The 22712-nt window shown below is 50.0% G+C and overlaps 9 protein-coding genes across 9 annotated transcripts; 2 read left to right on the forward strand and 7 right to left on the reverse strand.

Moving 5' to 3' along the window:
- Positions 1–1350: 1350 nt before the first annotated feature.
- On the reverse strand, positions 1351–3029 carry N7511_004959 (uncharacterized protein; the record flags this gene model as incomplete). Its single annotated transcript, XM_057127384.1, has 2 exons — positions 1351–2210; positions 2267–3029. 2 exons carry the CDS (start codon positions 3027–3029, stop codon positions 1351–1353), a joined length of 1623 nt encoding a protein of 540 aa, XP_056986274.1.
- A 901-nt stretch (positions 3030–3930) lies between these two features.
- N7511_004960 (putative pyridine nucleotide-disulfide oxidoreductase) lies at positions 3931–5655 on the reverse strand (the record flags this gene model as incomplete). The annotated part of the gene is made up of 1 exon (XM_057127385.1): positions 3931–5655. One exon carries the CDS (start codon positions 5653–5655, stop codon positions 3931–3933), a length of 1725 nt encoding a protein of 574 aa, XP_056986275.1.
- Positions 5656–6658: 1003 nt separating this feature from the next.
- Positions 6659–7798, reverse strand: N7511_004961 (uncharacterized protein; the record flags this gene model as incomplete). The annotated part of the gene is made up of 1 exon (XM_057127386.1): positions 6659–7798. One exon carries the CDS (start codon positions 7796–7798, stop codon positions 6659–6661), a length of 1140 nt encoding a protein of 379 aa, XP_056986276.1.
- A 676-nt stretch (positions 7799–8474) lies between these two features.
- Positions 8475–10148, reverse strand: N7511_004962 (glycoside hydrolase family 47 protein; the record flags this gene model as incomplete). The annotated part of the gene is made up of 4 exons (XM_057127387.1): positions 8475–8560; positions 8611–8785; positions 8834–9881; positions 9928–10148. The coding sequence occupies 4 exons, from the start codon at positions 10146–10148 to the stop codon at positions 8475–8477; spliced, it is 1530 nt and encodes a 509-aa protein (XP_056986277.1).
- A 2534-nt stretch (positions 10149–12682) lies between these two features.
- N7511_004963 (histidine biosynthesis protein HIS4) lies at positions 12683–15390 on the forward strand (the record flags this gene model as incomplete). The annotated part of the gene is made up of 3 exons (XM_057127388.1): positions 12683–13523; positions 13577–15139; positions 15191–15390. The coding sequence occupies 3 exons, from the start codon at positions 12683–12685 to the stop codon at positions 15388–15390; spliced, it is 2604 nt and encodes an 867-aa protein (XP_056986278.1).
- A 572-nt stretch (positions 15391–15962) lies between these two features.
- On the reverse strand, positions 15963–16993 carry N7511_004964 (uncharacterized protein; the record flags this gene model as incomplete). Its single annotated transcript, XM_057127389.1, has 2 exons — positions 15963–16270; positions 16327–16993. The coding sequence occupies 2 exons, from the start codon at positions 16991–16993 to the stop codon at positions 15963–15965; spliced, it is 975 nt and encodes a 324-aa protein (XP_056986279.1).
- A 1887-nt stretch (positions 16994–18880) lies between these two features.
- N7511_004965 (rRNA-processing protein UTP11) lies at positions 18881–19832 on the reverse strand (the record flags this gene model as incomplete). Its single annotated transcript, XM_057127390.1, has 2 exons — positions 18881–19648; positions 19737–19832. 2 exons carry the CDS (start codon positions 19830–19832, stop codon positions 18881–18883), a joined length of 864 nt encoding a protein of 287 aa, XP_056986280.1.
- Positions 19833–20266: 434 nt separating this feature from the next.
- N7511_004966 (uncharacterized protein) lies at positions 20267–20871 on the forward strand (the record flags this gene model as incomplete). The annotated part of the gene is made up of 2 exons (XM_057127391.1): positions 20267–20423; positions 20612–20871. The coding sequence occupies 2 exons, from the start codon at positions 20267–20269 to the stop codon at positions 20869–20871; spliced, it is 417 nt and encodes a 138-aa protein (XP_056986281.1).
- Positions 20872–21596: 725 nt separating this feature from the next.
- Positions 21597–22475, reverse strand: N7511_004967 (putative transcription initiation factor TFIID, 31kD subunit; the record flags this gene model as incomplete). The annotated part of the gene is made up of 1 exon (XM_057127392.1): positions 21597–22475. The coding sequence occupies one exon, from the start codon at positions 22473–22475 to the stop codon at positions 21597–21599; it is 879 nt and encodes a 292-aa protein (XP_056986282.1).
- Positions 22476–22712: the final 237 nt, after the last annotated feature.

The following is a 22712-nucleotide window of genomic DNA, read 5'->3' on the forward strand; positions in this document are numbered from 1 at the left end:
AACAGGCCAGGCGGGATTTGAATTCAATTGGCTGAGTTTGGATGACGCTAAAAAGGGAATCCACTGTGAGCCTCAAAGTATGTTTCGGTTAAGTTGACTTACTGAGAGACATACGTTGGTTTAAGGTTTGTTCCTTTTTCATACGGAAAGTCTTCCGATTGAGATTCGCTATAGTACCAACATTGCTGCTTTGCGCTGTACACATCAACTGTTATCAAGACAGGCCACGAACAGAGTAGATCGGACTGACTTTAGACATCTCGTGCAAACGGGAAAAATCTTATCACACTTCCGTTTCTTGGACCTACACGCCGCACATGCCAGTTTGGCATGTTCTATATCGGATTGGTCATTTGCCATGATAGGATCGGACCTAGTCAGGGTATCTTGAATACAGGTGCGGATGCACGTGCGGGGGAAAGATTGCTTTTATACCGAACCCTGAAGGGATAAGTACGCTAGCGGTCTAGTTGCAGGCTCATTCGGCTAAATAATCCCGTACACCCCTAAACCAGTGCGAGCTACCCTCAAGCTCGTTGTTGTCCATCGAGATGAGCTACCTGTTTCTAGAATAGCGTGTCTTGGCTTCAATTTTGTCGAACATCATTGGTGAATCACTGTGTGGTCATGCATTCTTCCTTACCATATCTAGCTATTCCTGTCCCGTGGCGTGTGTATTAAAGTAGCCTACTTTGATTTAATAGGCTCATTGGCCTTATCCTATTCCAAATTATCGCGGTGGATGTGAATATTTTAGCGCTGATCTTGGGGTTCTGTGATATAAGGCGTTTCCCACACATTGGAAAGTCTGGATTCTCACATCCTCTCCGATCTTGATGGAATGCTTCCAAGTGCAGTCATCCTCTTTCAGAATTTGAACAGCTAACAAGGTATAGCTAGTGTTCTTGGGAATAGAAAGATATGAAAATGCACACAAAGACATGAAAATGCACACAAAGACGATTGAACAGGTGTTGAAAAGGCCGAAGTGGGGACTCCCAGTGTTGGAGGGAGTACGGGAAGGAGATGGAAGCTGATTGGTAGAGATATCTCAGCGCCCAACACAGGCGCCTGATTGGAGTGGCCGTACTGTGCGGTATAGTAGAAACTTCTCAATTATTCTCGAGGAAGCATGAACATGAGAAGACTCTATGGTTGGCGATTCAAGTAGTTTCTCGTGGGCACCGACAGAACACTCGGAGACTAGATCTCTTCATAGGTCCGAGAAGGAAGAGAGATTGATATCTTATTTGATTATAATAGCAAGGGCGCATATATAGAAAACCTTAGCCAGACATGAAACCCGATAGATCTAGGGCAGACATAAGTTGATTCCATGAAGTCTCCTAATCAGACACAATCAAATGAGGAGGCATCATTTACATCCCCACCAATGTAGGTGAACACTTGCGGATAGGGACACAAGTACCCCGAACGAGTGGCGGAAGTATTCCCAACGGCCACAGCCAAACCTTCCAATCGATCTGGGACCGTACCATTCTCAACCCAAGCTCTCATAGTGTCAAATACCGTTTCAGCTGGATCGAACCCAGCCCCGAATCCGCAATGGGTCACCCCCGGTGCCAGGAAGAGACGGTAGTAGTCTGCAACGTTAGCATCGAGGTTTGTCACGCGCTCATAGTAGTCAACAGAGCCATTGGTTGGAACCAACTGGTCCGCCATGCCATGCCAAGCAAGCATTTTTGTTCCGTTCTTTCTCATCTTGGAAAGATCTGGATTTGAGGTGCCGATGACGGTGGTATACTGATTGACGGACTGACGGAAAATCGAGTCGTATCCTTGGTGAGTGAGGCCTTCGACACTAAACGAGGGTTTGCGGACAACAAAGGTATTTACCCAGTCCTCGGAGACACTGAAAGGGATTATTGTGCAGTTTTCGATTGAACTACAACTTGTTCCGATCATTGCCTCAAGACTAGAATCGTAGTCAAACCCGTACCATAGCGATCGACCATCCGTTGAGCGTGGCCCCTGCCACACAGCAGCAATCAAGTCCGCCATCTCCTTGGTTATGGTGACTGTTCCACTTGGATCAGTGCAGTTCACCTTTTGTCCAATGAGGGAAGATGCCTTGAAGTGGCATTGACCTGGGTATGCAATTATGCCATCGGTGACACCGTCGAGTTCGTCGCACTCGGCGATTGCAGCCTTTGTGAACGCTTCAACAACACACAATGGCGGCTGTGTATCTTGATATCACATAATGGTTAGCAATGAATGCAGGCAGCGCCCAGGTCCCACTCACCAAGAAGCTGTGCAAGAAAAGGCCCCCAAATACCCGCCGCTGCAAATCTATCCCAGTTGATTGCTGAGGCACCAGCAACAATTCCGTCAAATAGTTCAGGGTTCTCTTGGGCCATCGCATGTCCCTGGCGACCACCAGTAGAGCATCCATGCCAATAGGAATATTTGGCCTTGGTGCCATAGTATAATTTTGTCGCCATTTTCCCGAGGACTGCTGCTTCGGATATAGCAACGCTTGAAAAGTCACGAAGCGCTGGCCAGTTGATTTTTCCATGACCTGTAAGGCCCCAGTCTGCAGTAGAAGCGCTAGTTCCATGACCTCCGTCCGTAGAGGAAGATGCGTAGCCTAATAAAACTGGGGTGAGAATGCTGCTTTGCCCACCAGCATAGTATGCCCCTCCGCCATGCATCAGGAATCGTGAGTTCCAGCTATTCGCATTGAGAGGAAGACCAATGTATGTGTTTATGATATCGTGTTGTCCCGGGTGTGTGTAGGTTAAAGAGATCAGGCATATATCGACAGTGGGAGCCTCGACGTTCGGAAGGTCAGGAATTACACCCACTCCCCCAGTGGCATTACGACCACTGGTTGAAAAGCCATGATGTGCAGTAACATCGAATGACTCAATTTTGATATTTTCCAAAGATAGCGACTTGAAAGTTGCCGCAGAACAGGGCAGTGTGTGGTGTTCTTTAGTTGCGATGCTGCCCGGGAGTAGACTGAGTATTGCGGCCAGTAGAGGCACTGTGCGAAAGGGCATCATGCAGAAGAAGAAGTCTATCGTGAATAATCTTCAGAAAAGGACGACGGTATTTGGCTGCTGCATTTACTGGATGAATTGATATTTCTAGAGAGACATCCGATCTCTTTATAGTGATGAGCCATATCTCGTGTCTGAAGAGTTTTACGCTGTCTGGATATTAACGCACAGCCACTGCTAGGTAGCAAGAATCCAGATGATGGATCCGAGATTCCAAGGCTTTCGGGATCCAAGTTTGTTTGAGAGCTCGATCTGTCCACAAATGACATCGATGGGGTTCAGACCCAGTGGCAGTGTAGTACCTGAAGTCTGAATATCGGACAAACTGTGGAAGCATTTTGAAAACAATGGGTAGTAACCATTTCCGCGGAGCCATCTCGTATAGGCGGCTGATGCCAAGCTTATCTGACTGGGCCCTGACTGGAGGACTTTTGTGGCTTGGAAGACGTATGCGGGATAGCGGCATATTCCCGAAGTGGAATATGGTCGAAAAGTGATCTCAGATCTGTACCTGTGTGTTGCTTTTGCTGATCTGTACGTTCGATGGCCCGGATCACTGCTGGATATGCATCTCAACGCCCATGGACCCCGGGGCCGGCATCCCCGCCCACGTAAGCGGAAGCCTGCCTCCCGAGGTCGCAACCAAGCACCTAGCTGACTGAGTAGTAGCCCTGAGGGTAGCTAGTGCCTGTGCTCTCTGGTAGCTAAGCGGCGGAAGTTCGGAGCATGCTTTCGAGATATACATAACTGAGAAGAATTGAGCCATTGATTACAAGTGTGTTTGCCGGAAACCCGAACTGTAGTGTTTTCCGATTCTTTGTTTCTATGGTGTACCGAGGATTGAGGGAGCAAAAAGCATGTAATGGACGAGAGGTGGAAGGACAGCCATTCAGAGTGTTTGCGCTCAAAAGCGCGACACATCCCTTCCGAAAAGCCTGTTCAAAGTCCATCGGAACACGATACGCAACTTGTTGCGCCAGCTGATACTCATCGTGATGTAGGCCGCTTTCCAAATCAATGATGCAGTACGCCCTTTGATACCATTAGGCAGGAACTTGTTTTTGCTCCCGTCATCCTCATGAGGAATTTGCATCAAAGCCCTCTCGTTGCCGATATAAGCCATGGTGCCTAGATTCTTGAAGGAGAATGGTGGCGTCTGAGCCATGTCATCCTTGTTCAATCTCGATGCGAGCCACTTGGCTTCCTGGAAGGTGGCCTGTGCTGTGGCTGGCGGAGCGCCGGTCTCTGGCATGGCATTATCACCAAGTGCGAAGACGTCTCGAAGAACCGCCGTCTGACCAGATTCGCTTTCAAGCTGAACCCGAAGGTGGCCGTCAACCAGGAGTGGTCCCTTCTTGGGCGCTTTCTTGAATTTCCATGCTTGTGCCGCGCTGGCAGCAGTAGCGGAAGATCCTTCAATGGCTAGAATAGAGTCTTTGGGAAGAGGGTCAACCTCGTTAAGACACTGGGTAATGAACTTCGGCATAGCATTTCCAGTGGCCCAAACGCACATTCCTACACCTACTTCGCCCTCTTCTTCAGTGGTCAGAGTCAGACAGCGCTTGGGATCCATCTCGTATGGTGGTGGAGCACCCGGTGGGCCCCACCTCAAGCTTTTGACGTGGTGGGAGGTTTTGATATCAATTCCCTCACTCCTCATTGTCTCCATTGCATAGCGAGATAGGGACTCATCGAACATGGATAATACCTTGGGGGCAACATCATAGAGATTCAGCTTGGGGATCTCGTTGAGAGCCGGATACAGCGCCATCATATCCGCGTAGATGAAATCACGTAGAGAAGCCGCAAGTTCAATGCCCGTTGGACCGGCTCCCACAATGGCGAAGTTCAGAAGGGACTTCCGCATCTCTGGGGTCGTTGTCGGCAAGACTGCTAGCTCAAAGCATTCCCGCACGCGCCGCTTCACCCTCTTTGCGTCTCCGATATCCTTGAAGAACATTGCATTCTCTCGCACACCCGGCGTTCCAAACGTGCGGCTGACCGCGCCAACAGCAATGACAAGCTTGTCATAGGGAACCTCAAAAATTTCACCCTGCTCCCATTGGCGTTGGGCCTGCATCGGCTTCTTGTTTGTTGTCTCCGGGCCATCCTCATTCTGTCTTTCGTTTTCCTCTGTGCGCGGCGACTCTGTGACACCGCTCCTTACAACAGTGGCTTCGCATAGAATCGTTTTCTTGTTCAAGTCAACAGAACGTGCAGCTGCTTGGATGAAGTCGACTTTGGCGCGCGGATCACGCACAGGTTCGACGATGTTGGAGAAGTCCAGGGATCCGCTTGCTGCGTCGGTAAGCAGAGGTGTGAACACGAAGTAAGATCGAGGCGAGATGATTATGGGTGAATAGATCTTTGGGGAGAGCTTGCGCGAGAGGTTATACCCACCCCAGCCAGAACCGAGAATGACGACTCGTTCTTTTTGGTGATCGGATTGAGAGGCAGCGACTGTATGATCGACCCGTGTTGCTAGGCATCTTTGAATCGGCTTCTGGTGTGAAAGAGCACCACGACAAAATGTCCCCGTCGAATGGAGAGGAAGGTGAGGCACGGCTATTTGCAGTCGCAAGGCCTGCCGGCGGAAAGGGAGCATTCCGCTCAATGGCCGCGGTAGCATGTCAATGGAGTAGCGTTGTGGGTTAGTCAAGAGCAAGTCAGAGTTTCTAGCTCCAGGGCCATTTGTATAAGCCCGGAGTCAAGACTTCCGAGCTCATATTTCCGTATCCGCGGACAGCAACCCTCCGCTGACCCATCGATGATATCATGGTCGGTAGGGTAAGGAAAGGAGAGGCTCGGATCGGGATCTTCGACCCAAGCCTCTGGCCAGACCCACTTATGCTTCGAATGTTGTCGGATCCTCAAACTCCCGTACATATGTTAAGCTCTGGTCCTATCAAGCTCGTGGAGAAAGCCGGAACCCTTCGGAGCGATCGGTGAGTCGAACTGCCACGTGCCCCAGGAGATTGTCGGGGGATTTAGGCACAAGCTCACATGGCAGTGAAGAGTTTTAGTTATCAGTGCAATTGAGAAGGATTGAAGAGAGGAATACGAAGCAGATGGAGTTGAGGGGTGTTGATAGCATGTGACTCAAGAGATTATCACAGGATCGCCCCGGCCTGGTTTCCATTACTCAGCCAGCAATCGTTTCCCCAGGGTCTAGTCTAACATGACATTGGCCAGTCGGCCTCGGGACTTGGAAGTGAATCTCCCGTGCTAAGTAGATCAAGGGTGTTCCTCCACTCCACAATGCCTAACAGCACAATAGACGTAAAATCAGACACAACTACATCTTAGTTGAGCCGTGTCGCATGAAGACCGAAATGCTGGCAGAAAATGCAATGACAAACTCCTGTGCTTGTTAACTAGCCTTTCTTTTACTTCCTCGCGCTACGTCTGGTATCTAGAGTCGACTATCGATTTAACTGGTCGACCAATATTGACCCGAATCAGCAATAAATTAAACACAAGTTGAACCTGGCGAAACCTATTTAATAGAGATGTATCTCAAAATAAAGAAACCCAATATGATGTTTATCAAATATCAACAATGGCTTGACCAGACTAGATGCAGTCCTCAATGGTAGAATAAACGCGGTTTTAGGAACATATTATGCCTCCGGTCAAAAGCCAGACACACGAGTCCCAAGCTTTTTCCTTTCCGCCAAAGCCAAAATAGCATTGCCAGCAGCGAGATCTGTCGTACTGACACCGATGCTCTTATAGACTATCAACCCTTCCGCTAGCCATGCGCTCTGATCGTTTGTCAAATCTGAATTCCGTTTCAAATGAAGTATATTCCCGATTTCCAGCATCTCGGACATCTCCAAACCGCTTTGAACAATTTCGCCAGAATGAATTAGTGATGCTTCGGCGTCGTCCACAAGAACAGCTCCTGGGGTGTCACCAGGTACATTAAACCCGTTTGATTTGATGACACGTTGTAAAATAGCCGGATGAACCTCTATCATATCAGATTGCCACGAGCCAACGGCGGTGATCAGAGGGTATCTTCCACGTCGTGTCTCTAGTGCCAGGGATTGCAAAGAAAACAATGGGGTTTGCGAGGCAACAGTGCAAAATATCGCATCGGCATCTGCGAGACGCAACTGAATCTTCTCATCTGATTTCCCTTGGGATGAATTCAGAAATTCGAATTTGCCGGGGGACTTCCACCGCTCCTCGTTCTCTTCTCTCACTGTGCTGATGAGCTCTCGCGCTCGGGGCTCCGATCGATTCACAATCGTGATGAGGTTAATGTCTGCTCCCCGGAGTGCAAGAGCAAGTCGAGTATGCCATAATGCCTGCTTACCAGCACCAAACACTACTATTTTGCTAGTGTGCAATCTGGAAACAAATGGAACCATCGCGCTCAGGCTTGTACGGTAACCAGTGACCTCCGCGGCGTTTAAAAAGCCTGTGGGGAGTCCGTACTTGTTACAAAGGACCAAGGTGCCGTGAAGTGGTAATTGCTGCTTTGCTTCGTTGTCCAAAGAGGATCCAGAGTCTTTCGGAATGGGCGCGGGGTGCACAATGATCTTCGCTCCGACTGTTTCGGAGGAAGTGAAGGGCCTAAAGAGAACTTTTTGCCCATCAGGTCGATTTATAATTCCAGCTTTTGGCTGGTATTGACGCTCCTTTCCGCGGGAAAAGGTGATAAGACAATCTTCGAGCTCTTTCAAGAAGTATTCAATCTCGTCTTTGGAGAGATCAAGCAACAATGCTTTTATAACGGCATCGCCAAGAACAGTGAATTCGGCCATGGCTGATCTAGAGAGGCTTGGACGTGAAAATCAGGTCGTAGGCCCAAGTTAAATGCCCAGGTTCAGGTAAGTATGTTGCAGAAGTACCACTGACTTTCGACAGAATAGTGCTGGATTACCCGGTGTGATGTACAGTTGTCAAAATGTGCTTGAGCTGAACAGAAGACAAATCATCTAGAAGTAATAGATATCTTTTCTGGCAGAAGCAGTCCTTTTGGGTTTATGCAGCGTCGGGAACCAACCCGGTATGGTATTGCGTGGTACTTCACAAACATGTACAAGTCGGATGCTGTTCCCGAGGAAGATATTGGTGTATGAAATGCTTACCGAAGGCGCTAAAGAGGAGATTGCGCTTGCTTTGATCGCAGTATTTCGTGGGCTGATCAGGCCGAGGTAAGCATTAGTACAGCTAACGGGGATTCTTCGGTAAGAGAGAGCGTTCAAACGCGGCTGTTAACGTTCCAAAATGGAATAGTGTCTGTATCGTCATATGCGATGCATACCTCGCTTCATGAACATCTTCTCTGGAAATAAATCTCTGTGGGGGCTACAATCAACAAGGTATATCCATCTACACAGCTCTACAATTTCGATATTTCAATACCAGTGAGGAAAATGATAGTCTTAATACATGTGCTATCTACCACTGTAAGCAATGGGAGAAGCATGCAAGAACCTAGGTATGTGCGACACTCATAGGGTGTGCCTCGGTGTTGAACACAAAAGTGTTTTTGTTGCCCTTCTGAACTTGCCAGGGAGAATCTGCGAAGATCAGCATGGTTATTTACTTGGTAGCTAAATTAGGTACTCACCTTCTGCGTGCACGAGGTACGCATACTTCATGACCTCGGCGTAAAGGAAACTCTCTTGGTTATCGTACTTGGAACCACCACCTGAAGTGTTGATGTTGCTCACGGCAGCAAAGCCTGAATCAGTGCGGCAGGTGGCATTGATAGCCTTGAAGCCGTTCCAGACCCAGTCACGGTACTGTTGCCTTGTTAGCATAGCTTTGACTTTTCCATGGCCAGAACTTACCATCTCATTTCCAGTAACACGGTATGCGTAGTAGAAGCTCTCGATGACTTCGGGACGCAGGTCATATGAGCCGCTGTTGATGTAGAAGCCGGCGTTCTGGTAGAAATCTTTCTGGTCATTTGGTACCTTCTTCGGGTCCCAGCCCCATGAATCTGGTCCGATTCCAGTCAAGGTCTGGTTGTAGGTAGCCTCACAGCCATTCACAAGCTCTAGACCAAAGTCGATGAAGTCCTGTCGGTCCAAGACGGTGCCACCCAAGATGAAACTGCCGCCATCAAAGCAGGTTAGGTGCTGCGAGCTGAGATCGTATTGGCCGTTGTAGTATGACGCCAACCAGGTCAATTCTGGGCGGGTCGTAGGGTGTGATGTCAGGTGCTTGATGGTTGATTCGGCTGCCAAAACCCAACGGTCTTTGTATGACTCGAACCGCTTAGGGTCATACACGTACATCTTTATCAAGTATTCGTAGAACGAGTCGTCACCTCCGTTCCAGGAGACAGCGCCGTCAGTGAAATGACCGTTGGAAATGTTGATGCTACTTCCCACTAAACCTGGGAATGGCTCTCCACTCGATGGCTGGGGATTAATCAGATATGACTGAGCCTTTTGACTGAGCTTGGCATATTCATCGTCGCCGGTCAGATCAGACAATCGCGTCCACTCCAGAACCAGAGTTCCAGTCACTGCAAGACCATTGGTAGTTGAACCATCATTGCCCAGGGTAGCAATGTTGAGATTGTTGTATGGCACCCCAGACGGGGTATCAAACGCGTACTTGAGAACATCGCCCAATTTCTTTGACTGGGAGAGCAAGGCATTTACCTGGTCTGATGAAGAAGCGAGATTCGATGCAGGGCCTTTGAGCAAGTCATATCCAGACAGCATACCACCCAGATACCGGATGGTAGTCTCGAAAAGACTGACCTCACTGTCGGTCTTGGAAAAGTCGATGGTAGTGATATGATCCAAAATCTTGTTCACAGCATCTTTGTTTCCCATTACAATAGCAGTTGAAAGCGCATCAACGGCCGAAGCACCCCATCCATTTCTGTGTGTGTCAGTGATGCCCCGCGGTAGTCCCATATCAAACTCACCTGGAGTCACCATAACCATTGCTTACTGGGTGCAGCTCGTCGTGCGGGAAAGCATATTTCACATAACCATCCCAGGCATGTTGAAAGGCTTCCTTAACAGCATCGGCTTTGACTTGAATATCGGAGTCGCGACGCAGGATCGGCTCTGGTTCAGGATGAGGGTAGGCGGCAGCAGTACCCACAAGTAGGGTCAAAGGGAGTGACAGAGAGGGAATGCGCATGATTACGCGGTAGTGTTATGAAGATATACAACGTTGTAAGACTGAGAGCTGAAAAGAAATCGCGAACGAAGGGCCACCCAATGGGTCAATGCGATTAAGTATGTGAAATGCGAAGAGCAGAAGAGCGGAAGAGAAGAAGCGAAGACAGGAAGCGACAAAAGGGGAAGGAGAGTCACACGCGACTCCGTCGCATTCTACATAGTTGCATGTTTCTGTTGCGAGTATTGACGTCGATCTCGAACATTCAGGGGTGATCTGCAAGGGAGAGAATGTGCCCCTGGCCTGAACTATGACTTGTTTACCGATCATCTCACCCATCTCTTCTCCGATCTACCCCGGATTTCTCACGATAATCAAACCAGACGACCATTGAAGATGACTACGACACGTTCTGGCTATCTTTACGATCCTTTCAAATGCTGAAAGGCTCTATTCAGGACGTGGTGTCGATAGTTCGGGCTTGGCTTCATTTGCGCTAGGACTTGACTATGCAACACACCCCTCTTAATGTCACCGGATGAAACTATTACCAATATCACATTCGATGATTTACCTGGTGTTGTAACGCCCAGACCCTGTTCCGCTATCGATCCTGGATATACTCGTGGACGCGTCGCGTGCGCCTGTCAAATTCCAGATCGAGTAACTATTTTGGCTATCACAGAAGACTCATAGACCCCAGGAGCCCATTGACATAAAAGTCCGTTCTGATAAAGAGATTCAAATTCAACCTTTAATTTCGGCGTAATAGAAGCATTCGGGTTCAACAAGCGCGTATGCCTGTCGCGGAGTGTATAAAACAGCCAACAGCCACAGTTGCTAGAAATGTGTATTCAAGCCAAAGTATGACAGTCCCTGGATCTGTTCCTTTCCTGTTCCTGACTAGAATCCTCTTCGGCATATTTCTTTTTCAAGTCAACTGAGTGGTTGCAGTCTCTACGCGTCCTTGTTGTTCAGTCAAGTCGTGGAGCTAATGACGTCCCTTGTGCTTTCCTCAGGTCATCTGTAAATCTGGGGATTTGAAGAATATCACCAGACCGAACCCATTTAATATCGCTTGCACTGCTATTGTGACAGCAAACACATCTCTCATCATTTGTTTGCAAAGAAAAAAACAAAGAAAAAAACACTCCAAGCTAGTTAAAGAACACTGCTACATATACCCGGTACCGGCCAAGTACAAGTCCAAATATCGCATGTGACTAGGAGTCCAGGTGATATATTCAGATAGCTACATTAGACTGGATAGCTCAGGCTCACATATTGCAGTCTAATTATTTCAAGTCAGTGTCCTCGGGGGATTAGGGCAACACTCGGGTTCGATTTTATGGGAGAAGGCACCGAGCTTGTTAACCAAGTCACTCAACCTTGGAAGTGACCCAAGGTGACATCGGGGCTTTTTCAATCCGGTTAGATGAGCTTCAGTAAATTTTCCATTAGCATGGACGGATATCATTTTGAAATACTCTAACTGGTATAATGACGCTTGCTGTGGTACTTGGTGGCCGAGACCAAACCTATCGATGGGCAGGTACACACATACCCATTCCTAAATATTTCACCGTAGAGTTTTCTTACCGAGAATGAGACTATTAGGGGTCTCAAAAACACTGGTGGTCAAACGTCGCAAGACCTCAGACTTGGTGTCTCGTCTCTGTGTAAGTTACCTATCTTGGGGACCCTATCTAAAACTTGAGGGTATCCCGATACTTGAAGGTTTCGGTTCGTTGCGAGATGGCGCCTGATGTACGTGGGGTTCTAGATGGAAATAATGTCTTTGATCTATTTGCACTCTCTTAGGGTCAGCTAGTTCTTCCATTGGCACTAGTTGAGTATATTGGGTATCTTAGGCCGCCACCGCTGCATATGATCAACGATAGCCCTCTGGTCTCATATGTTGATGAACAGTGTGATGAGTGCACTAAGATCGTTCCATGGTCTGTCTATATACCCCTATGGCAGGCATTTGAATACTATTGCAGAGACTTATGCCTAAAACTGGAGACGATTGACTCTAGAAGCCATTTGACAATCGACTAAGTTGTGGTGGTTGGGCCTGTTCCATATAATTATGGTATTGCATATGCTCGATTCTACCGTATTTCCAGTGCTTCAAAAGAGACTGATCAATGAAGATCACTGACTATAAAAGTGGTCGTGAGTGGTGAATTGAGTTGGAGTATACTGAAAATGGCGGGAGTTCGTATATCCATAGCCCACAGAGGACATGAGGCCACACATACATCAGGTGTTGAGGAGCGGTGAGATTCAAGGATACTGCAACAGAGTATGTGTAAGTTGGCAAGATAGAGTAAATCAAAAAGAAAGAGAAAAAGAAAGAACCAAACACAAATTGCCAGAGCGGACTAGTAATCAGCGGAGAGGCGATTCGATGAATCAGCGAATGCCGAGAAAAAAAGGCGGGTTGGAATCAGACAAGAGTCATACTCGCATACTTCCCTTTTCTTCCCCCAACGGGTCTTCTTAGGGGAAAACATTAATTCTCCTGCATATCTGCACTCCCTCCAGTCATCATGGCGACTCCGTTGCTCATCTCGTTCGACCCCTCCAACCCCACCTCCGGACTCTCTCTCAAGCAGATCGCGTACTTCGGCCGCGCCCTGGTCAAGGTCTCAACTCTTGCCCAGGCAGAGCAATTCTTGCGCCAGAACTTCCGTACTCTGGATGTCTATGTCGACGCGACCGAGGTCTCCTCCGCCGGTGATCTCGTCGATATCCTCAACGCCGGTGCCGCCAAGATCCTGATCACCTTGGACCAATTGACCACCCTCACCGAAGAACAATCCGTTCCCTCCTCCCGTCTGCTCGTCTCCGCCACTTCAGAATCCCAGTTGGACACTCTTCAGCAATGGGTTGCTGCCAATGCCGAACGCAGCGAGGTTAGCGTTTGCACTGACCCCGCCAACATCCCCGCCGCCTCCGACAAATTGAAGATCAGCTCCGACTCCCCGCGCCTTTTCACTGCTGACGGGGGTGTGACTGAGGATGCTATCAAGCAGGCTACGAAGCAGGGTGCCATTTCCATCGTCTCCGCCGCGGCATTGACCGTTGAGCGGGATGTGTCTGACAAGATCTCTGCTGCGAGCCTTCTTGCGTCGTATGCCATCACTGACCAGGCCAATGGTCTCTATGCTACATCAGTCACTGACGAGCGTGGTGCCTGTCTCGGTTTCGTATGGAGCAGCGACGAGAGCATTGCCGAGGCCCTGCGTACTGGTACCGGTGTTTACCAGAGCCGCAAGCGCGGTCTTTGGTACAAGGGCCAGTCGAGTGGTGATGTTCAGGAATTGATCCGCATTGGATTCGACTGCGATGCTGACTGCTTGGTCTTTGTGGTCAAGCAAATTGGACGTGGTAAGGACCTTGTCCATCCTGATCATTATTGCTCTGTACTAACTCAATGATAGGCTTCTGCCACCTCGGTACTGAGACCTGTTTCGGCGCATCGGCCGGTCTGTCGCGCCTTCAGAAGACTCTGGATTCCCGCAAAGCCGATGCCCCCGCTGGATCGTACACCGCGCGTCTGTTCAACGACCCTAAGCTCGTGGGTGCTAAGATTATGGAGGAGGCTGATGAATTGTGCCGCGCCACCACCAAGGAGGAGATTGCTTTCGAGGCCGCCGATCTCTTCTACTTCGCTTTGACCAAGTGCACTGCTGCTGGTGTCAGCTTGGAGGACATCGAGCGCAACCTGGACCTGAAGAGCTTGAAGGTCAAGCGGAGAAAGGGTGACGCCAAGGGACCTTGGGCTGAGAAGGCTGGCCTTGCTCAGCCTGAGACCAAGGCTGCTCCCGCTCCTGCTCCTGCTCCTGCGCCAGTTGAGGACCGCGAATCTCGTATTGAGATGAAGCGTGTCATCACCTCCTCCACTACTCCCCAGGTTGTCTCCGATTACCTCAAGCGTCCCTCCCAGAAGTCCAATGAAGCCATTGTCAACTTGGTCAAGCCTATTATCCAGGATGTCCGTGAAGGTGGTGACGCCGCTGTCCTCAAGTACACTCACAAGTTCGAGAAGGCCACATCACTCACCTCCCCTGTCATTCGCGCACCCTTCCCTGCTGAGCTCATGAAGCTCACCCCCGACGTCCAGGAAGCCATTGACGTGAGTCTCGGTAATATTGAACGCTTCCACTCTGCCCAGAAGAGCAGCAACGATACTCTCCAGATGGAGACTATGCCCGGTGTTGTGTGCTCCCGCTTCTCTCGCGCCATCGAGCGTGTCGGTCTGTACATTCCCGGTGGTACCGCAGTTCTGCCTTCCACTGCCATGATGCTGGGCGTGCCCGCCCAGGTGGCAGGCTGTAGCAAGATCGTCCTGGCTTCCCCTCCCCGCTCCGACGGCAGTATCTCCCCCGAGATTGTTTACGTCGCCCACAAGGTCGGCGCCGAGAGCATCGTCCTCGCCGGTGGTGCCCAGGCCGTCGCTGCCATGGCCTACGGTACCGAGAGCATCAGCAAGGTCGACAAGATCCTGGGTCCTGGTAACCAGTTTGTGACTGCCGCCAAGATGTTCGTGTCCAACGACACTTCCGCCGGTGTGAGCATTGACATGCCTGCTGGTCCCAGTGAGGTCCTCGTCATCGCCGACAAGACCGCCAACCCGGCCTTCGTTGCCTCCGACCTGCTCAGCCAGGCTGAGCACGGTGTCGACTCCCAAGTTATCCTCATCGCCATCGACCTCTCCGAGGCTGAGCTGCGCGCTATCGAGGACGAGGTCGACGCCCAGGCTAAGGCTCTCCCCCGCATGGATATTGTCCGTGGCTCCCTGGCGCACTCTGTCACTTTCGTCGTGCGCGACATCAACGAGGCCATGGTCCTCAGCAACGACTACGCTCCCGAGCACCTGATCCTGCAAGTCCAGAACCCCGAGTCTGTTGTCGAGCAGGTTCAGAACGCTGGCAGTGTCTTCATTGGTCCCTGGACTCCCGAGAGTGTCGGCGACTACTCCGCCGGTGTCAACCACTCCCTGCGTAAGTCATCCTCTCTCAATTTCCATCTCCCCGAGCTAACCCTTTATCCAGCTACCTACGGCTACGCCAAGCAATACTCCGGTGTCAACCTCGGCTCTTTCCTGAAGCACATCACCAGCTCCAACCTCACTGCAGACGGCCTCCTCGGTCTCGCCAAGACCGTCGAGACTCTCGCTGCCGTGGAGGGTCTTGAGGCTCACAAGCGCGCTGTGAGCATTCGTGTTGCACAGATGAAGAAGGACCGGTCATAGGTCTTTGTCGTATCTCTTCCATTTAGATTTACCATTTTCTTGTCTGCGCTTTTTGTTTTTGTTTTTATCATGATGGGATGTGCCATGAAGAACCATAGCCAAAAGTAACTACGTCTTTTTCGGGGCTAAATATTCAAACGAGCATTGTACAGGTGTGTGTATGAGGGTTGTAAGTCCGATTATAGAAGAGTATAGAGGGGGATTGCCGATATCGTAGGGCAAGCGAAGATCATCACCCGCTTCCCTCTAGCGGCGGTGCCCAATGACGTTGAGATCCACTCGAGATTTTTTTTCCTTGAGCACGCAACATCTTTCCTGGGAGTTTGGAGAGGTTACAATGTATGAGTCATATAGAAGAAAAAAATAGTAAATGATATCTTAAGCGTAATGAAGGCCAGACTCCCCCCAACATAATTTTGTCCTCCAGAGCCATGGGTTGTTAGAAAGAAACCAAGAATCAAACCCCAAACTCCCAAATGCAAAACCCCCACTTCCGTTATCGCAAGGTACACCAAAATACTGAAATATCAGGCGCGACCATCGCCGCGTATGCAAGCCCACAAGATCGTAGACTAGAATTGGGCAATGTCATTCAAAATCTGGACCTCCTGGCCGGGCTTAAAGGCAGGAAGACCCATGTAGGGACATCCGTCGCAGCGGAATGCATCGCCAAGCGCACAGCTGCCACACGAGCCTGTCTTGCCCTCGACTGTGAAGTCTAGTTCGTTCAGGTCGCCTGTGTCCAGTTTCATCACATTCAATTCTTTGTCTGCGTTTGCGCGGCGCTCTTTATCTTCGGCTTCGAGGCGGTCTGCTAGACCGCAGGTACAGTCCTTGCAGGCGCGTCTGCGGCGGCCGGTTTTGGGTTGGCATTCTGGGGCTGTGGGAGTTGTTAGTGGTTGGATAAAAGGTGTGGGCTGGGTAGAGTGTGCGTACGAGGCATTATGGGTCTTGTTAAATCGTCCTCGGTAAGGAGGGTATCTTCATTAATGAGTTCGTCGTCATCGTCATCGCGGTCGTGGTCCATGCCCGGTCCGTCGAATCCAAATCCAGCGGGAAGAGTTGAGATTCCTATGGGGGCGGGTGTTGGTGCGGGTGCCGGAGCCACGGGTTGAGTCTTATTCTTCTTTTTCAAGCCGAACTTTAATGGGACTGCCACCGAGGGCTCGAAATTAGGCTTCTCGAAACCGTTGTCTGATTGAACTAAGCCGGCCAGAACGGCTTCCATTGCATCTGAGGCATTGAGGGCAGAATCTTGGGTTTGAAGCTTGGCACCGGGCTTCATGGCGGGGACCAGGGTAGTGTATACATCGCGGGTAAGAAGTTTCAGGGCCTCGGTACGTCGCGTGCCATCGGTGTCGGTGAGGATGAGAACGAGGTCGTAGGTGGATGCGGGAAGAGAGACGAAGCCAGCGGAGAGACGGTCAAGCATTTGTAGGTCAGTGGTGGAGCGGTCAAAGGTGGTGAAGAGGCCTCGGAGTTGATCCTCTTGGGTGGCGATGGAGGGGGGTGCGAGGAGGAGAGTGCGCTTCATATTTGACACTGGCTTTGAAGGTGCCAGGTCCATATCATTTGTGTCAATGGTCATAAAAGAGGGCGCCATTGTGAGAAGAGAAGTGAATCACAAGCTTGGGAGGGGGAAGAAGAAAACGAAGGTGAGGGGTGGCGATATAGAAAAGAGCGCCTTAGTAATCCCACCATTAATAAGCGGCGATCCTCTCCAGGTCCTATCAGCGACGATGTATTTGATCCGCGGAGAACGGGTTCTGACTCTACTTTTGGGTTGCTGTGAGCTACTAATGCCGCGGGGTCTGCGATCTCGGAGGGGTATGACTCTCCTTGGGCTTGATTGTCAATTGTGGCTCTATGAATGGCACATACTCTTGGACTGGCTATCGGGCCGGCTATTGGACTGGCCCTTACTCTGACTCCGCGTTCGCAGTACGCTAATGCGGCGGGTTACTTTGCTTGAATAGGTATTGTATTGTAAATGGCAGACCTGGGAATTACTGTATCTGGTTGGGTTTCCAAGGTTGCCCTCTTCAGTGCTCCCGACATAAAAGACCCGTTTTCTAAAAGTGGCTGTTTACTATGTAGCTGCATGTAGACCTAGATTGGCGAACCAGCCCCTATTAGCCAGCACACCGCTGTTCCTCTCGTCCTGCTTGTGTTTTGCTAAGTTGGATTCCTTCTTCCTCTTCTTCTTCTTCTTCTAACGGCCCTTCTACTAAACCTGCCCTATGTTCAACCATTTCGAATGCAATATCACAGCTACCAGCAATATGTATATGAATTACGAGGTTGAACAAGAGATTGCTGTATTCTTTGAGAAGACTATCGCTACTCGCTCAGCCTGTGAAAACTATGCAAGTGAGCATATTAGTGGAAATATCACTCCTGTCAAAGTATAAGGCGTGTGTAGCTACATCATAATTTTAATTCCTTCAACATATTAGTGGACGAAATGCCCTGCAATCTACTCGGCGTGATTAATTGGGCCGAAGCTGAGATTGCTCCATTCGGTATAAATCTCTACGCTCAAGATTGTTTAATAAGTAAGATTCACTTAAAGCATGGCTGGTCTAGGTATGATGATGATCATCTTTTAGATGAGATATTCTGCAGTACCTTCAGCCGAGAAACCGAAGTGGACAATGAAACGATCGAAACCATCAAAGCCGCATGAATTGGTGGAGTACTATCGTGGCTTGGATTCACAAGTCGTCTTCCGAATGAGCCGAAGCCGATCCCGATTTTTGATGATGATGAAAGGGGACCATATGGCATGCGTAATTTAGACGGGCTTTTGATTGATCCTACTACGAGGTTTACGGAATTGAAATGATGAAATCAATTTTAAGATGGGCTCATCAGCAACGGCAGGTTTTTCTGCATTATCGAAAAGCTCGTTGTAACTATAACACGTTAGCTTCGTGTATGGTATAACTTATGGCATGGGTTTCGTACAGAGCACAGCTTTTGGTAAAGTTCCGGACCTCCAGAGCCTTATCAAGTCTAGGAAGTGTAGGAGGTAAACCAACTGTAGTGTGCTGTCGTGCAACCGAGATGTTTCCAACAGAGGTAACGGTATAGTAAATGATCAAATTATTAGTGTAGCTGGACAATGCGGAAATGAAGGATTGAAAACATCAGTCTCTTTTTATATCCTGACTCGGAAAAGATTGCTTCATCCTTGTCGTACCTAATTGGTCGAGTGCGAGGGGAAATATCTCGCACATAAGTCGAGCATCAATACCAGCCTCTGGAGGACAGGAGGAAGACGAAAAGAGCTGGGCAGAATAGTTTTATAGGGCAGTGGGCAGTGGGCGGTCAAGGGCTGGACGTCCAAAGTGACGGTTCTGGCCTCAAAAGCGGTCATTTTGGCCAATCCCACTGGTCCTCATATTCTAACTGTAAATGTAGACTCCCTTGGTATCAATATGTACAAAAAAGAGGGCGAGTCATTACTCATAAACTCCGAAATATGAAATCAACGCTTGCGCTCACGGATCTTCCACTTGATGCCGTCCTTGTTGGTGCCTCCAACCGAGTTCTCCATCTTAGCTCGCTGCCAGTCAAGTTCTTGTTCGGCAGTCTGGATCTCTGCAAATTGCTTGTGGAGTGCTGTCAACTTGTTCTGACGAGCCTCTGTAGCACGTTTGCGAAGCTTGCGCGCCCGACGAGCTTCCACAAGTGCTTGTCGCTCGGCTTCGAGCTGCTTGGGAGTCTTGCGACCTTTGGTTGTTGTTTTCTCTTCTTCCTCGGAGTCAGACTCCTCCTTTTGTAGTCTCCGCTTTTTCAAAGCCAACTGGTCCTGTCGATCATCGGCAAATACAGTCTTGCGTGGCTTGGACTGAGACGGAGGGGCGCCAAAGTCAAAGTCATCGTCGTCGAATTCATCTTCGTCCATACTCTCATCATTTGTTCCCTCCTTCTTGCCCAGCGACTTGTCCATGCCTTCCTGCAACTCCACTTCCCGCTCGAGGCGCTCAATCTCGCGGCGTACTCGCTCTCCAACCGTCCGGAGATATCCCTTATCTTGTGTCTTGAGAAGTTTGATCGCATCGTGGCTGAGGCCTTGTGCAGCGGCAGAATCGCGAGCAGTTCCTACTCCACTTCCGTGTTTGCCCTGGGTGCGGTTCTTGCCTCCCATCATACCAAAGTTGAACTCATCGACATTGCGATCGCGCGCCTTCTCTTCGAGGCGCTTCAGCTTAGCCTTCTTGGCGTTGTAGTCTTTTGCGCGAAGCGAATAATCCTGTTACCGTTAGAACGTAATGCTCAAACTATGTAGGGACATGACTGAGGTCTTGAAATCTCTTTCAAGAAGCCCCGATAAAACCGACCTTGTGCTTTTCCAGGAGACCCCATTTCTCACGACCGGAGACCTGACCACGCTCTTTGTGGTTCCGCCGTTGAACGGCGTTACGCATGCTCGACATGCTGGGCTGTTGGACGGAGACTTTTGATAAAAAAGAATCAAATGTAAAGGAGACAAGATCAAGTTGTTTGTCTTATAAAATTCACAAGAACTCCAATCCGATCAAGTTGATGTAGACAGAGCAATCGTCCAAAGAGTTGGAGAACTTTTTTTTCTGCAGGTCATCTCCGCCCGAGGTCTGGCGGTCCGCCATCAACACTCCCACTCGGCTGATCTTCTCTGCAATCCAAGATTCAACGACGACACCGCGTTTAAATACGGGGCATTCTTCTCAATTCTCATCTCTCGGCCATATTTTACCTAGCAATTCTATCCATTGTCTCCTGACCGCTGGGATCGACCCCTCTCCACAGCAAACTCTCCGACGCATTGATCGTTCCATACTCTGCTCAAGCCGAATTGCCTCGATCTTTGAGATCAAGCTCCCTAGTCCCAATGGCCGAACCATCCACATCTCCAGATGCCTCCTCAGCACAGACACCCAAGAAATATAACCTGCGCAACCCGCTTCCACTGTCAGCCCCTCAAGAACAAGAAGTCAAACTGCTGTACTACAAGCGAGTTCGGGCCCATTGCGCCCCCGAGATTAAGGGTATGTACTCTACATGGCCTTTTTAGGGCGTACTCTCCTCATACGCAAGGATAATGTTGTAATCTTCAATTGCCAAATCTTAGACTGGGTCTGGCTGTCAAACTGAAGATCAACTCCGCCCTCGTGACCCCAATCCACTTTCCCTTCCACTTCTTTATCAATCAGTCCGCTAACCCACTCTCATCTAGCGTTCGCCGAGTGCGCCGTCAACCGCACTGTCACTGCTACATGGATCTGCCGCCAGCAGCGTCTCGCTATGAATTCATGCATGGTCGCCCACGCCAAGCCGGAAGAGGAGGATCGCGCGCGCGAGGAGTGGTTCGCTTCGTATGAAGAGCGCCGCCGTGTGCGTGATGACGAGCTTGCTCGCGTTGAGACGCGGCGTGCAGAAGTCATTAGCATGATGCGCAATGACGAAGCGCAGAGGAAACAGCGTGAGGGAAAATGATTGTTACTTTGGTGCCCATTATGGGTTCGAAATCTTCATTCCTCTCTTCATCTGTCTTTGTATTTCTTGTCTATATGGGTTTGGGCGTTCTGGGTCTTTCGCTTTTTGCCTTTCTCCGCGGAGTGAGAGCTTTCGCTTGGATAGGGGTTGGTTGCGGGGAAGAATCTTCAAATCGGACTTGGCTGGCTCCCTGGACTGTTGATAATATCCAGTCGGGTAGCACTGGAATGTGTTCAGTGACAGCGTCCCGAGATGAACTTTCCCTTTTACCTCCACTGGTCGATATCAGAGTCGTCCTGCCAGACGGTTGGCTCTGATATGGTCCACCCAAGCGCACTCGAGCTTACATCTTCTCTCCTCACGGCGCACAGGGCAGACAAGCAGGCGTTTCTGCTGGGCATCTCGATTACATTGCATGACCATCCCGAATGTGGAGCGATGGGATGGACTTGGATTATGTACAATATACACAGATCATTGCATATCTTGGTTCAATTGACCAGAAAGATGTCCTTTTAGTCTTTCTTGTAACCCGTCCTAATTTTCAGGACAGGGCAAGGCACTTTATTTGTAAGATACCCAGATGGTAGAAGAAATGAGTAAATCCTCTCCATGTAAACCCAGAACGCCACCCCTTCGGTTAAGATCAAAAGAATCAACCCCAAGCGCCAGAAATACCACACCACGGCCAACGCAAATGAAACCCCGTACCGGAATATATGCCCTTAAACATCAGTCATCTTGCGATCCTCATCCTCCGCTTCACCCATGGCTGTATCCTCGCCGAAGATATCCTCCATCTTCCCATCATCTTCCTCGTCTTCGCCGCCATCTTCGCCGTCCTCGGCGCCATCAGCACCACCAAATGCCTTTCCAGACCCCTGCTGCACCGCATCAGGCATTTCCTCCTCCTCGCCCTCACTATCCCACTCATCCTTCATATTCCATCCCATGCCTGTAAGACAGAAGCGCTCGGGAGGCAAGCGCATACCAGCCATCATGATACTCTGGTTGGCAGCACCAGTAGCGCCATTAGCAGCCCCAACAGCAGGATCAAAGCCCCTCGAAACACCAGGTAAAGCAATTCGGTTTCGTTCCGACGCGACATCCATAAGGAATTCTTTCGGCAGGCCGGTCTGGAATTGGAAATGTAGGCGCGAGGCGATACTCAGCCGCAATGCCGGCAGGGAAACACTGTTGACTTCCGAGCTCCCCTTTGCGCCCGAGCTGCTGTCTGTGGCGGCTGCGTAGCCTTCTGTCGCGAGATGTACGGAGTCTTGAAGCACGTTGGCTGTGTAGCGGTATGCGAAGTCGAGGAGTTGGAGCGGGACGCGGTCTTGATAGGAGGTCACGCCGAGTGAGGCCAGGAGCATATGCACTAGCCGTACATCACGTGGCCGGCGTGATTTGCCGCTATCTTGGGCTGATGTGCCTGGCACTTGTGGTGGTTGGGGGTTTGTTGCGGTTGTAGGGGGTCCTGATGAGGCATTGGCCTGAGATTGGGTCACGGTGGGTGCAGAGACTCCGTTAGTCGTGGAATCTGCCGGGGGCGAGACGGGTTGTGTTGGAGGCGCTGAGCCTTGTGTTTGGCTTGGGGATGCCATGTCTGATTTACAGATGGTGATCCGCGATCTTGAGGGTATTGCGGTGTCGCGAAAGTGAAGTCAAATCTTGGTGGTGACAATCAAGTCAGGGGTATATGCGCAATTTTCATTCCTATCCCAATTAGAAGTCCATAAGCCAGTATCAAGAAATGCGCGAGCGGCTGTGAATGTGGAGGTCGAAGCAGAAAGTGACGGCTTAAGTCAGGCCGAAAAGAAGCGTAGGAGCTCCGATATTAC

This window comes from Penicillium nucicola, assembly GCF_028828085.1.
Source record: "Penicillium nucicola strain IBT 29836 chromosome Unknown utg000003l, whole genome shotgun sequence".
Classification (NCBI taxonomy): domain Eukaryota; kingdom Fungi; phylum Ascomycota; class Eurotiomycetes; order Eurotiales; family Aspergillaceae; genus Penicillium; species Penicillium nucicola.